At 39.6% G+C, this 13,446-nt stretch overlaps 2 protein-coding genes across 2 annotated transcripts in view; one reads left to right on the top strand and one right to left on the bottom strand.

Annotated features, from left to right (window-relative positions):
- The window catches only part of ZNF461 (zinc finger protein 461), a 40,314-nt gene that overhangs the window by 662 nt on the left and 26,206 nt on the right, over positions 1-13,446 (top strand). The gene's annotated exons all lie outside the window — the stretch shown is intronic.
- On the bottom strand, positions 8,092-13,418 carry LOC116857593 (putative inactive deoxyuridine 5'-triphosphate nucleotidohydrolase-like protein FLJ16323). The gene is given in 21 exon segments (XM_032841837.1): positions 8,092-8,796; positions 8,828-8,875; positions 8,877-9,025; positions 9,027-9,130; positions 9,133-9,265; positions 9,267-9,485; positions 9,487-9,847; positions 10,020-10,056; positions 10,059-10,237; positions 10,439-10,478; positions 10,481-10,508; positions 10,511-10,622; positions 10,624-10,919; positions 10,921-11,006; positions 11,009-11,042; positions 11,045-11,162; positions 11,164-11,181; positions 11,183-11,324; positions 11,537-11,578; positions 13,168-13,305; positions 13,400-13,418. Coding segments are annotated over 21 exon segments (2,790 nt in total). The 3' UTR covers positions 8,092-8,309.

Below are 13,446 nucleotides of genomic sequence, written 5' to 3' on the forward strand. Positions count from 1 at the left end.
AAAGGGAGTCAGATATTTGACTGGTAGTATAAATGTTACATACAAGCAAAAAAGCACAAACCTGTTTTTGGAATGAATTTTAGAATTCGAAGAGTCCCTTAGGCAAAGTCCTAGGAAGACATCTGGAGAACCTAGGAGTAAGATTCCTTCCTCAGAGGATCACCCTTGGGAGTTGAGGTCAAGGTCCATGTTTCAGAACCACATCTTCCCAAAGCTCTCTCCCCAGGAAACTTGATGTGAACTTAGAGAAAGTTTCAGCCCTGGATGTCAGTGACCCTGGCTTTTTCCTTGATACTAAAAAGGATTAGCAGTACTCCCCATGTCCCTTTTACTTCTGTGTGTGATAGATGGCAAGAGACTGTGTGGTTTGAAGAATACCTTCCAATTTCCCTAGTCTGTGCTCCAAGGTCTGGTGTTTGATGATTTTGTCCCCTTCCCCTTCAGTGCTCTTCTCTAAGTGAAGAGTCCTGAAAAAAAGAAAACATTGCTAGGCACATCTGAAACCAACCTCAAGGTTGGGGGTTCAAGGGTTGGCCCTTGTTCTCTTTGTTTTGTTTTTCAGAAAAGGGAGTAATTGTTCTTCTCCTGAAACGGTTAGGTTACTGTTAGGCAGGACCCTGTGATATACTTTGACTAACAGCAGGTGGTGGAAGTGACGTTTTAAGACTTTCAAGACAAAGCCTTAGGAAGTCTTGCAGTTTTTGCTCTTTTCCTCCTCCTGCCCTCAGACCACTTCAAACAGAAGGTTATGACTAGCTTGATTAAAGACAAAAGATCACCTGGAGACAGAAGCCCAGGTTGACATTCAGCAACAATTGCTAGATATTTCACTGAGACCATATTAGACCATCCAGCCCCCACCAAGCCACTGGCTGCTATCAAGATGAGTGGAATTAGTAGAGCTGCTCAGCCAAGCCAAGCCCAGTTTGCCAACCCCAGAATAATGAGCTAATGAATGCTTTTTGTTTTAAGACACAAACTTTGGGGATGGTTACATAGCAATAGATAACTGAAACAGATGTTTAACTTTTTAAAAATCTATCACTCCATATTGATATAATTGTATTGGTCAACCTGTTTTGTAAAGTGATTTCTCTACTGGTATTATATCTTGAAAATTTTCTATATCCTTAGTTACTTTCTACAACTTTGCATTTGTTTATCGTGGTATAATTTTACATGGATTTTATAATTTGTTTAACTACTACCTTTGCTGAGCAACTCCTTCTTACTGTCCAGCTCCCATGTCTTCACCAACTTTACATTCCCTTCCAGAACCTTAACATTAACAGGACATGGGTTCCTATCATTTCATGGGTCTATTGACTTAGGAATGGGGTATTGACTTCTGCTGAGTGGAATATAGATAACTCAATCCACTCAGAGTAATTTGTTCAAGGGTGTGATATAGGATCTATATACATTTGTTTAACTAATTAACTGGTCTCCATGATTACAAAATCTCTTTTCCCCTTTCCAATTCAAAATCTGCATTCTGGAGCCATTTTACTTCCTTCACTGTGACTTGTTAGGGTACTTAGCTAATTTTCTGAAGGACTGATTTAAGATTCCTGGAGGTAGAAATGGGCATCTCTGCTGTGTTTTCTAAAGTGTCTTCATCCCAGTCCTTCAGATTACTTCCTCTTCTGCCTGCTCATCAAAGGAATGGTCTGAATTTCTGCAGCCACATCAGGCCTAAGTCGCATTTCTTCTCCTACGTGCAGGGCTTAGTATTAATCAATTTCCAAGGCAGGTGTGATTTCCTTACTGGAGCAATGGCTGGTGGAGAGATTGGAAATTTGAGATCTGAGCTGAGGTAATTGAGAGGCAAGCAGCAAGAGGAATCCATTGTGTATTAAAATCCTAGATTTCGTATTATACCTTGGCTAACTGAATTTAAATAAAAAAAAATCTTAGGTTTCAAAATTTAAGATTACCTTTAAGTAGCAGAATCTGAAAGGCTTCATAACTATGAAGAAAGTTCAGACCACTTAAAGCCAGAATTCATCCCACTACAGAATTCTACTTTGTGTTCCATACACATATCTCCTTCTATTATTTCTTCTGCTTTCAAAGAGGGAGGGATTAGCTCTATTATTTTTTCTGGCTGTAAAGTTAGTACATTCTTAATTCAGAAATTTAGAAAATACAGAAAAGCTTAAAGCTTATTTAGAAACAGCTTCTTTGAACATTTTATTCCAAGTCATTTCATCTGTTTCTCTCTGAATTAACACATGGATATAGGCATATAGGATTTATTATTTTAAAAAAGAATCACACCACAATACTGTTTTATAATCTACCTTCAGCTAGCAAAATATAGTGAACAGCTTTAACATGTCATCAAATCACAAACTGTTAAAATATTTTGCCTACATTGTCTGGATATATGATCTAGACATTTCCCTATTGAAGGATATTTAACTTCTTGCTAGCCTTTCCCCATATAGCATTTCATTGCACACTCCTTTTTGTGAACATGTGTATCTTAAAGTCTTAAACATTGTTGAGAATGAGGCTTTCAAAGTTAAAATCGACTTATATACCTTCATCAAATGCCCTGCTTAAATTTTCACCAACATACCATGAAGAGTGTCTATTCTACTAATATAGGATATTATCAGTCCTTTAAATCTACCTTTAGTGGAAATTGTGTTTGTTTAATTACGTATGCTGAGGTTTCATTTAATGTAATAAAATCTGGGCGTCTGGGATAAAAACCAGAATTCAATGAACTGATTTTGTAGTTAGAGAAATGTGGATTCAAAACATAGACCCACCATTTACTGAGCGTGTATAATATCTTTTCCTTCATTTTAAGTAAAAGTAGAACACAGATCTTAAAACCATAGATTAATGATTTCTTTTATAAACCTTACACCCACCATTTGATAAACTCCAACATCCCAGAAGCCTCCCTCATGACTCTTCCCAATCACTATACCTCTAAGTTAACCATTATTTTTTTAAGATTTTTTTTTTAAATTTACTCATTTGACAGAGAGAGAGAGAGAGAGAGATCACAAGTAGTCAGAGAGGCAGGCAGAGAGAGAGAGAAGGGGAAGAGGCTCCCCACTGAGCAGAGAGCCCAATCCGGGGCTTGATACCAGGACCCTGAGATCATGACCTGAGCCAAAGACAGAGACTTAACCCACTGAGCCACCCAGGCACCCCCCCCAACCATTATTTTGGGCTCTGTCATAATAATTGAACTTTATAGAACTGTAATCATGCAGTATGTACTTTTCTGTCTGGCCTCTTTTGTCCAACATCGTATCCATAACAGCACCCATGCTGTATGCAGCAGTAGCTTGTAACTTAACATAGTATTGTATAGTATTATATTGTCTGAATGTATCATAATTTATTTATCCATTCTCTTGTTGATGGAGTATTTGAGTTTCCAGCTTTGGGATATTACGAGTAAAGTTACTAAGAACATTCTTGTGTCAGTCTTTGGCATGCATGTGAAATCAGTTGTTTGTGTTATGTACCCAAAAATAGAATTGCTAGGTTAGAAAGTAAATGTTGATATTTAACAAATACTGCAAAATAGTGTTTGAAAGTGAATGTTCCATTTTATGCTCCCATGTGCTGTGTATGAGAATTCCAGTTGCCTTATCTGATTAGCATTATTATTGTCAGTCTTTTGAATTTTAGCCATTCTAATGGGTGTATAGTGGTACATTAATATTTAATTTGCATTTCCCTTATGACCAATGATGCTGCAAACACAAATTTCTATAGATAATGTGGATTATCCTGTGGACAATATTATCCAAAGAGCTGGGAATGAACAAAACTGAAATAAGTGAGGTTTCACAGTACAAGTAAGTGCATAGCTTACCATACGACCCAGCCAACTGTGATCTTGGCCATTTTTCCCAGAGAAATGAAAACATAGGTTTACACAAACACCTATACGTGAATGTTCATAGTTGGTTTGTAATAACCCAAAACTGAAAATAACCCAAATGTCTTTTAACAGGTAAATGGTTACACAAACTGGGGTTTATCTTTACCATGGAAAAACACTGGCAATAAAAGGGAACGAACCACTGAAACAATTTGGGTGATCTCAAGGGAATTATGCTGAAAACCAATCTCATAAAAGTTATAATTTGTGAATTATATAAATGTTGTATAAATGAATCCATTTATATAACATTCTTAAAATGCAAAACTATAGAGATGGAGAGCAGGTTAGAGGATGCTAGGAACTGGGTGGAGAGGAGGTGGCTGTGACTATAAAAGGATAGCAAAAGAGATCCTTGGGATAGAACTGTTCTGAATCATGGTGGTAGTGGTTTTCACACGACTCTGCACAAATAAAAAAATGCATAGAACTAAATATATACATAGTTACACAAATGAGTGCATTTGAAACTGGCAAAAGATACAAGTTTTGTGTACTGTTTCAACATCAATATCTTGGTCATGATATTGTATTACAATTTTACAAGAAATAACCATTGAGGGAAGCCTGAGGAAGGTTATGTGGGATCTCTGTATTATTTCTTACAACTGCATGTAAATCTACAGTGATATAAAAAATTAAAATATAAGCACACAGCTGGGACAAGTTTCCTGGTTTGCCATTCGGACAAAAATAGAATTATATCTTTACATTATCATATCATAAGAATAAACTCCAAATAGATTAGGAATGTAAACATAAGAAATGAAATCATATAGGTCTTAGAAGCAAGCATTGGTGAATCCCTCTTTAACCTCAATATAAGAAAGAACTTTTTTTCTTTTTTAAAGATTTTATTTATTTATTTGACAGACAGAGATCAAAAGTAGGCAGAGAGGTTGGGGAGGGGCGGGGAAGCAGGCTCCCTGCTAAGCAGAGAGCCCGCCTTGACCTATCCCAGGACCCTGGGATCATGACCTGAGCCGAAGGTAGAGGCTTTAACCCATTGAGCTACCCGGGCACCCCAAGAAAGAACTTTCTTACTGTGATTCAGAAAACGGATGCAATAAGAGAAAAGATCCAAAGATCATGACTACAAAAATCAAAAGACAACTTACAAATTGGGAAAAAATATTTGCAGGATGTATCACAAATAAAGGGCTAATATCCCTAGATTAGTTTGCTAGGGCTATCATAACAAAATACCACCAACTGGATGGTTTAAACAACAAAAATTAATTTTCTCACAGTTCTGGAAGCTGAAGTCCACGATGAAGGTGTTGGCAAGTTTACTTTCTCCTGAGGTCTCTTCTGCTTGGGGATAATGGTGATGTATCTTTGAGTATTCAGGCTAAAGAAAGCTGCTCAAACATCTTTAAGTTCTAGCTCTTCACATCATCTGGCTTTTAACTGCAGTGGCTTCCCTCTTCCTGGAGCCTGTTTACTCATTGGTTTCTCTACCATTCAGGGCTGTCTCCTTCCCTCTACTAAGGAAATCACATCTGGCTTAGAGATATAAACTACTTTACATAAGAAATGAAATGCGACTTGGGTCTGCTGAGGTGCTGCCAATCAGAGAAGAAAATAGGAGGTCCAGAGGAAGATCAAATCACCTTAGATATCAAGAAAATGAAGCCTCAGTAAATACAAAATGCAGTTGTTTGTTTCCAATTATACAGATGCCAAGTCAGTTCTTCAAAAGCTCTCCAGAGATTCATACTGAAGGAGGATATAATGAGCAAAAATATTTTAATCCACAAAATCAGGCTCCAACATCTCATCCTTGTAGTTATATCCTTCTGAACAGGGCTCAGGGATTCATTCTTCACCTTGGTGAACTTGATGGACATCTTTGGAAGTGATAGTACTGCAAATGACAAAAACATTCCAACTCCACAAACCCTAGCCCCATATGACCCTGGAAGAATGGAGAAGGTGGGCCAGATGTAGGAACTAGGCAGGATGTAGAAGGAATTTCTCTGGTATGGTTAAGCTTTCTGAGTCCAGCAAGAATATACAAATTTAATAAATTCCAGAACTTCCTCACAATAAGGTATTAAGTGGTCACTAAAAATTAAATTGAGGAATAACCAAAAAATAGAGAAAAATTCAAAAATATACTGACAGTGGCTTAAGCAGGTTACTATACAACATGTATAACAATTCCATTTACCAAAAGGTCATATATATCATATGGATAGAATGTCAGACATCAGCAATAGAAAGAAAAATATCTGGATTTATACCTCTAAAAGCTAACATTATTGGTTTCTAGTCTATGACACTGATTTTTTTGTTTAAGTATACTTCCATAACTTCCATAAATTTAAGTATACTTCCTATTTTCTTTATAGGAACCAAGAATGTCTTGATTTTAGATTGTCTTAAGAAATTTTATTAAAAGAAAGTTCTTCAAAAATAGGCAAAAAAAAGCCCTGTTGTGGGTCTTTAGGTTAGATTTATAGCTCAACATATTCTAAATATAGTTGGCTATGAATGATTTCTCTTATGTCCTTCTAATAGTTTATTTCAAAGCTTACATAGGGGTTTTCTGCCTAGAGAAGAGCTAAGAGGCTCAAACCCTGGTCTAGTTGTTTTATGTCTTTTGATGGAAGAATTTATTTCACTTCTGAAATATTACCCAAAATGCCCTGCCTGCAACTAGTGAGAGAATCATCTTGCTCCATTAGTTTCCCTTTGGACCCAGCAACAAGAGAAATAAAACTCTAGGGCATAAACTTGACTAGGGAAAGTTCACATTCCAGAGTTCCTATGAATTCACAATAATTTGGACATGCTGCTATAGTTAGAATTCTTTATTGTGAACTCCTGTGGTTTTATCATTGTACTTCTCCAGAGGTCTTTGTCATGTCTACCTTTGACCTACTTTTATTTCCCCTGCTGGATTATGAACAACATAAAGGTAGCAATTATATCTTATTCATCTGTGTTTCATCCAAGTACATAGGCACAACTTCTTGTATACTGTAGGCATGTCTAATGTCTTATATAGAAATCCTACGTCTAGGATACTTAGGAAGAATTAAAAATAAATAAGTATTACAAGGATGTTCACTGAAGAGTTCCTGATGATAGGGGCACCTGGGTGCCTCAACTGGTTAAGTGTCCGCCTTTGGCTCAGGTCATTAGCCCAGTGTCCTAGGATCAAGCCCTGAGTTGGGCTCTCTATTCAGCGGGGAGTCTGCTTTTCAATCTCTCTCTCTCCTCCCTTGCACTCCCCCCTGCATTGTGTGTGCATACTCTCTCTCAATTAAATAATTTTAAAAAGAATTCTTGTTAATAATTAGTTAAAAAAAGTTTCAGAATAAACAATGTGTTAAATAAGATATGATAGACCACACAATAATCATCATGATATTGGCCTCAATTTGTCAAAGAGATATACTCATTAGGAATGGCTTAGTGAAATACAGCAGAAGGTTGGAAAATAGTAGAATCCAGTAGTTAAATAAAGATTGAGGACTTTGGAACTCAACTTCTAGTTTCATCTGTCAGGAACAATAATAATATTGTTGACATTTCACAACTTATTCAGCCTTGATGCCTCACTTGCCTAAGCAGCGTACTGAGAATGGTAATACTTCCCTCACAGGGTTCTCATGAGAATTAAATTAGACAATACATGTCCTTATAATAGTGTATTAGAGTTCTCCAGAGAAACAGAAACAACAGGATATATGTGTGTGTCTCTGTGTGTCTATGTATTGAATTAAGAAAGAGATTTTAAGGAAATGGCTTAGCTCATGAGATTGTGGAAGCCTGTTAAGTCCAAAACCTGTAGCTCAGGTCAGCAGGTTAAATACTCAGGGAACAGTTGAGATTTGAGTTCAAAAGCTGTCTGCTGGCAGAATTCCTTTCTGCTCTGGGAGAGGGAAGTCTTTTGTCTATCAAGGCCTTCAACTGATTGGATGAGGCCTACCCACATTCTGGAGGGTAATCTGCTTTAATTTAAATTAAATGTTAATCTCATCTAATAAACACCTTCACAGAAACATCTAGAATGATATTTGACCAAATATTTGGGCATCGTGGCCCAGCCAAGTTACATAAAATTAGGCTTCTTAATTCCACCCCTTGCCAACTTGGCACCTATATGCATCTCCCTAAACGATACTTAATATCTGAAAAAAACAAAAAACAAAAACCAGTAACAAGGACATACTTCCACCTAACATAATACAACTATCTTGCATACAACCAAAAAATACACAAATCCTTTCCCAGAAGAGGGTGCAAAGTCTTGCATAATGTTTACTTTTCTCCCTTATATCCCACAACTTAAGTATTATGATGTAAAGTTAGTAATACTTATATACTATAAGGTCAGTACATCTTATATTACATGATAATGGTATAAAAAAGGAATAAAGATTTATATACATATATACACACAACAAAATAAACACTCATGACAATTATAGTCCAATTTCTGAAACTGGTCCCATGGTTTTAATAGGCATTTATAACCACCTTCTTCCATCACCCATTCCATATTCCCTTTGCCCTTAGCAAGCTCCTCAGTTGGTCATGGTTCTTTACTTGGTGGGGTGACCCAAAATTCATTCTTGGGTGTGTGGCCCATGAATAAGCCTGCCTTTATAGTTTGTAGTTTGCCATTCACCTTAATCATAGGGCAGGGTAACATTAAGAGAAGCCCCAAAGGATCTCCTATACTCTAGACATACTCCTCCTTATCACCATTGTGGAGTAGCAGTCCAGCCTCCCCTAGGTAGTTAAGATGAATCACCACAGCCAGCACCCTTAATCCCTTCTTTGCCTTTTGATTCAGAGGGATGAGAAACCCAAAGTGGTTGGGTAGCAGTCTTAATTTACAGTTAAATGGAATCATTTTTTCTCCTTAATTTACAGTTAAATGGAATCATTTTTTCTCCTGGTAGAAGCATTCCTCCCTTTGGAACTAAGACCTCTGTGTAGCAGAGCATAGGTTGTGGGGAGGGGAAGCAAAAATTTTGCTATTGGGTCACCAGGGGTAATAGTGAGTGGTGTCATTCCCATTTCTACCCCATGATTCCTGGCCTTATGAATCCTGACTATGGGAAAAACAGCACCAGATACTGGATGCTGATAACAGAGCATAAAGAGCCTTCTGTAGAACCATCCCCCAGCCCTGCAAGACCCTGCCACCTAGCTGGCATTGTGACTGAGTCTTTAAAACATCATTCCATTCTGTCAACCAGCTTCTTCAGAATGGTGGGGAACTTGGGAAGACTAGTGAATTCCATGAAGATGGGCCCACTGATGTACTTCAATTACTGTGATATGAGTTCCTTGATCAGAAGCAATGCTGTTTAGAATACCATGATACCACTATCAGAAGGCATTCTATAAGTCCACTGATGGTAGTTTTGACAGAAGCATTATGTACGGTATAGGCAAATCTGTATCCAGAGTGTCTGTTCTATTTAGAAAGAAAAAAATATTGCCCCTTCCATGATGGAAGCAGTCCAATGTTATCAACCTGCCACCAGAGAATGGTGCCATATCGGGGACTCAGTGTTGGTCTCTGTTGCTGGCGGATTGGGCTTTCCAGCAGTGGCTATAACCAGATTGGCCTTAATGAGTGGACACTCATGTTGCTGAACCCATGGGTAATGGCCATCACTGCCACCATGGCTACTTTGTTCAAGAACCCACTGGTGATGATAGGGTGGCTGAGGAAAGAACCGAATGGTGTCCACAGACTGGGTCATCCTATCCACTTTATTAAAATCCTCTTCTGCTGAGCATTTAACATGGGACACAAAGAGCTTCACTTTTACCCATGCAGAGAGGTCTATACCTCTTTTCCAGACTTCCTTCACATGAATTTTCCAATCATGTTCCTTCCAAGCTCCTGATCACCCAGCCAAACCACTGGCCACAGTCTGTGAATCACACACCTGACCATTTCTTTTTCCAAGCAGGAAAACAAAACAATAAAAACCCAGGTGCACCGCTTAAAACTCTGACCAGTAGGATTACTTGTGCCTTCAGAGCATACTTGGCCCAATCATTTAAACATCCCTTCCATTTTATGAGAGTGCTGCTCTGCACACACAGCTTAATAGCTGGGTCAGATTACACCCAGTTTATGATGGTAACTTGGTGGCCCATGGTTTAGTGTTTGTCTCTAAGTCTCAGTAGCAGGCTAAAACCTGTTTCTCAAAAGGAGAGTAGTTAACTGCAGAGAATGGCATGGCTTTGGTTCAAAATCCTAAGGGCCTGCACTGTGACCCATCTGTAGGGTCCTGCCAAAGGACCCAGACAACATCATTACCAGCGTCTGATATTTCAAACACCCTTGGATTTTAAAAAATATATATTTATTTGTTTGACAGAGAGAGAGATCACAAGCAGGCAGAGAGGCAGGCAGAGAGAGGGGAGGAAGCAGGCTCCCTGCTGAGCAGACAGCATGATGCAGGGCTCAATCCCAGGACCCTGGGTTCATGACTTGAGCCAAAAGCAGAGGCTTAACCCACTGAGCCACCCAGGCGCCCCAACACTATTGGATTTACTGGGCCTTATTGCCCAAGAGGCAAAGTGCTTGCCTAGCAGTCTGGACCTGTTGCAGAGTCACAGAGCCTTCTTTTGTTCTGGGCCCTACTCAAAACTAGCAGCTTTTCACATCACTTGGTAAATGGGAAGTAACATACCCCAGTGAGAAAGAGGTTGCCTCCAAAATCCAGAGGTCCACTAGGCTTTGTGCCTCTTTTTTAGTTGTAGGAGGAGCCAGATGCAACAACTTAGAAGGGATATCATGACATGCCCCACACCACTGGATCTCTAGAAGTTTCACTGAGGTAATAGAAGGCCTCTTAAGTTTTTGTTAGATTTATTTCCCAACCCTGACATCCAGATGTCTCATCAGTTGTCATTTCTTGCTTGCAAGGTCCAATGGCATAATGTCATCAATGTAATTGACCAATATGACATCTTGTGGAAGGGAAAGAGAATTAAGATCCCTGTGAACTAAATTATTATACATGGAAACTAAATTATAGGGCTGGGGAGCTGATGTACCCCTGAGGTAGGATACTGAAGTTATTTACTTGTTTTTGCCAAGTGAAAACAATTGGTTCTGGTTGTCTTTATTAACAGGGATGGAGGGGGAAAATTAACAGATCAGTACTCCCATGGCAGGTACCAAGGAAATGTGTTAATTTGTTAAGGTAATGAAAACACATCTGGTAAAACAGCTGCAGCTGGAGTCACCACCAGCTTAACCCATTGTCATTCTCCAAAATTTCTCTTGTCTGCAGAGGCCAAATAGGCAAGTTGAATGGGGATATGCTGGGAATTCATCACCCCTGCATTTTTATGTTCTTAGTAGTGGCACTAATCTCTGCAGTCCCTCCAGGAATGCAGTATTTCTTTTGGTCTATTATTTATTTTTAGGTAGAGGTACTTTTTTTTTTTTTAAAGATTTTATTTATTTATTTGAGAGAGAGGCAGTGAGAGAGAGCATGAGAGAGGAGAAGGTCAGAGGGAGAAGCGGACTCCCCATGGAGCTGGGAGCCCGATGCGGGACTCGATCCCGGGACTCCGGGATCATGACCTGAGCCGAAAGCAGTCATCCAACCAACTGAGCCACCCAGGCGTCCCTAGGTAGAGGTAGTTTTGGTAGTTTCCACTTGTCCTTTCCTCACTCAGCAGCCAGAGAGACAGTGCTGAGTATGTCTGTTTCAATTATCCATTCCAGAACTGGGGGAAAACCACAGGATGGATTCAGGCACGTGCTGGGTCTGCTGTGAGATGGACCTTAACATTGATCACAGATCTCCTTAAGCCTCTACCCTGACTGGTAGACCAGTGAGGTTTTGGGTCTCCTGGAATTAGTGTTAGCTCAAAGCCAGTGTCCACGGTCTGATTTTTTCCTTTCCCTCAAAGTATGGTCTCCCTAGTAAAGGCTGTGGGTTCCTTTAGGAAGACAGGGGGGAAAATTACCGCATAAATTTTCGGCAATGTAGCAGGGTTTTTCATACAAGGTGTTCTGAGTCTGTATACTGGGTCAAGTCTGAGAATTGACTGACAGTCCATGACTTTTTATTATTCAAGTTAGACTTTTGTTCACTTGACTAGAACTCTTTCACTTACACAGATCAACTAAGATTTAGACTTCTCATCTGTTTCATTTCCACCAAAGTCTACTAACCATACTCTCTGTAACAGAGATTTAAAAAAAAATCTTTCATGTCATTTTGCATTCATCGCAATAAGTTATTTCATATTTTTAAAATCCACATTTTAAGTTATACTTAAATTTTAAAAAATTTCCACTGGAGGGGCACCTGGCTGGCTTAGTGGGTTAAGCCTCTGCCTTCGGCTCAGGTCACGATCTCAGGGTCCTGGGATCAAGCCCCGCATCAGGCTTTCTGCTCAGCAGGGAGCCTGCTTCCCCCTCTCTCTCTGCCTACTTGTGATCTCTCTATCAAATAAATAAATGAAATCTTTAAAAAAATTTCCATTGGAAACTTAATTTTTAAGTAAAACCTATGCTTCAGGAAGCTTAACTATCATCCTCTTTTTAGAGGTAAGTGAAGAGGTTGAGAGGACTCAATCTCACACTCATAATATTGCAGTCTCTCATATAATTACTACACCCAGATCACAACCACACACATTATCTTCCATCCAGATTTTAACTTGCATAAGTTACACTCAAACACACACAAACAAATTTACCAGATCTCTTACATGATCTCCCAATCATACTCTGTTAAAACTCATACATCAACCTCAAAGTCACAACGTTTAATCACCTGCCCTTGCACGGTCATACAATTCATACAGAGACTTGGGTACAGCCACAAACCACTTTCCCATACTTTGGATATCTCACTCAACACCTTGGACAATATCAAGTGCAAACCAACTCATACATGTGATCAAGAATCAGATCCAGAAACACAACCACTTGTTCTCCCAGATAAATTTCTTCACATGGCACTTTGAGATAGGAGATTTGCCTCTTCTGGCAGATAATCTGCATTAGTTTCCACCCTTCTCTGTTCTGGTTTCTCATACACACTTAGACCCCACAATGTTGCTTCACTCCTCTTCCACGCACACACGTAAGATTCAGGATCAGCTCCGCCTAGCCCAGGGATCGGTTTCGTCCATTAGGGAGACCAGCCTCCTCCCTTCTCAAGACCGGCACCTACCACAGCCAACCCTTCCTGCTAGTCATAGGTAGACCCAACGCAAACAGCCTCCCACAGAGCGTTACAAACTCACTGCCCGCACGGTCGCGCCACTCAAGCATGCGTAATCAATCACGGGTCTCAAACGCCCCCCGCGCCTAAGCCACGTTATAATACACCACTTCACAATCACTGCGCGCGGCCCCATGGGGGTATACAGCACGACCACTATTTCAAACGGTCTCAAAAACGTTCACAAACTAATTTCCTCACTCAGGGCACAGTCGGTGTAACACACACATCCTCTCCCTGCCTATCAAACTGTCCTCGGCCACTCGCATCCTCGGACTCAGAAAACACAGCCCGCAT

The sequence above is a fragment of the Lontra canadensis genome, unplaced genomic scaffold (genome assembly GCF_010015895.1).
Source record: "Lontra canadensis isolate GAN:19392208 unplaced genomic scaffold, GSC_riverotter_1.0 scaffold125, whole genome shotgun sequence".
Lineage (NCBI taxonomy): Eukaryota > Metazoa > Chordata > Mammalia > Carnivora > Mustelidae > Lontra > Lontra canadensis.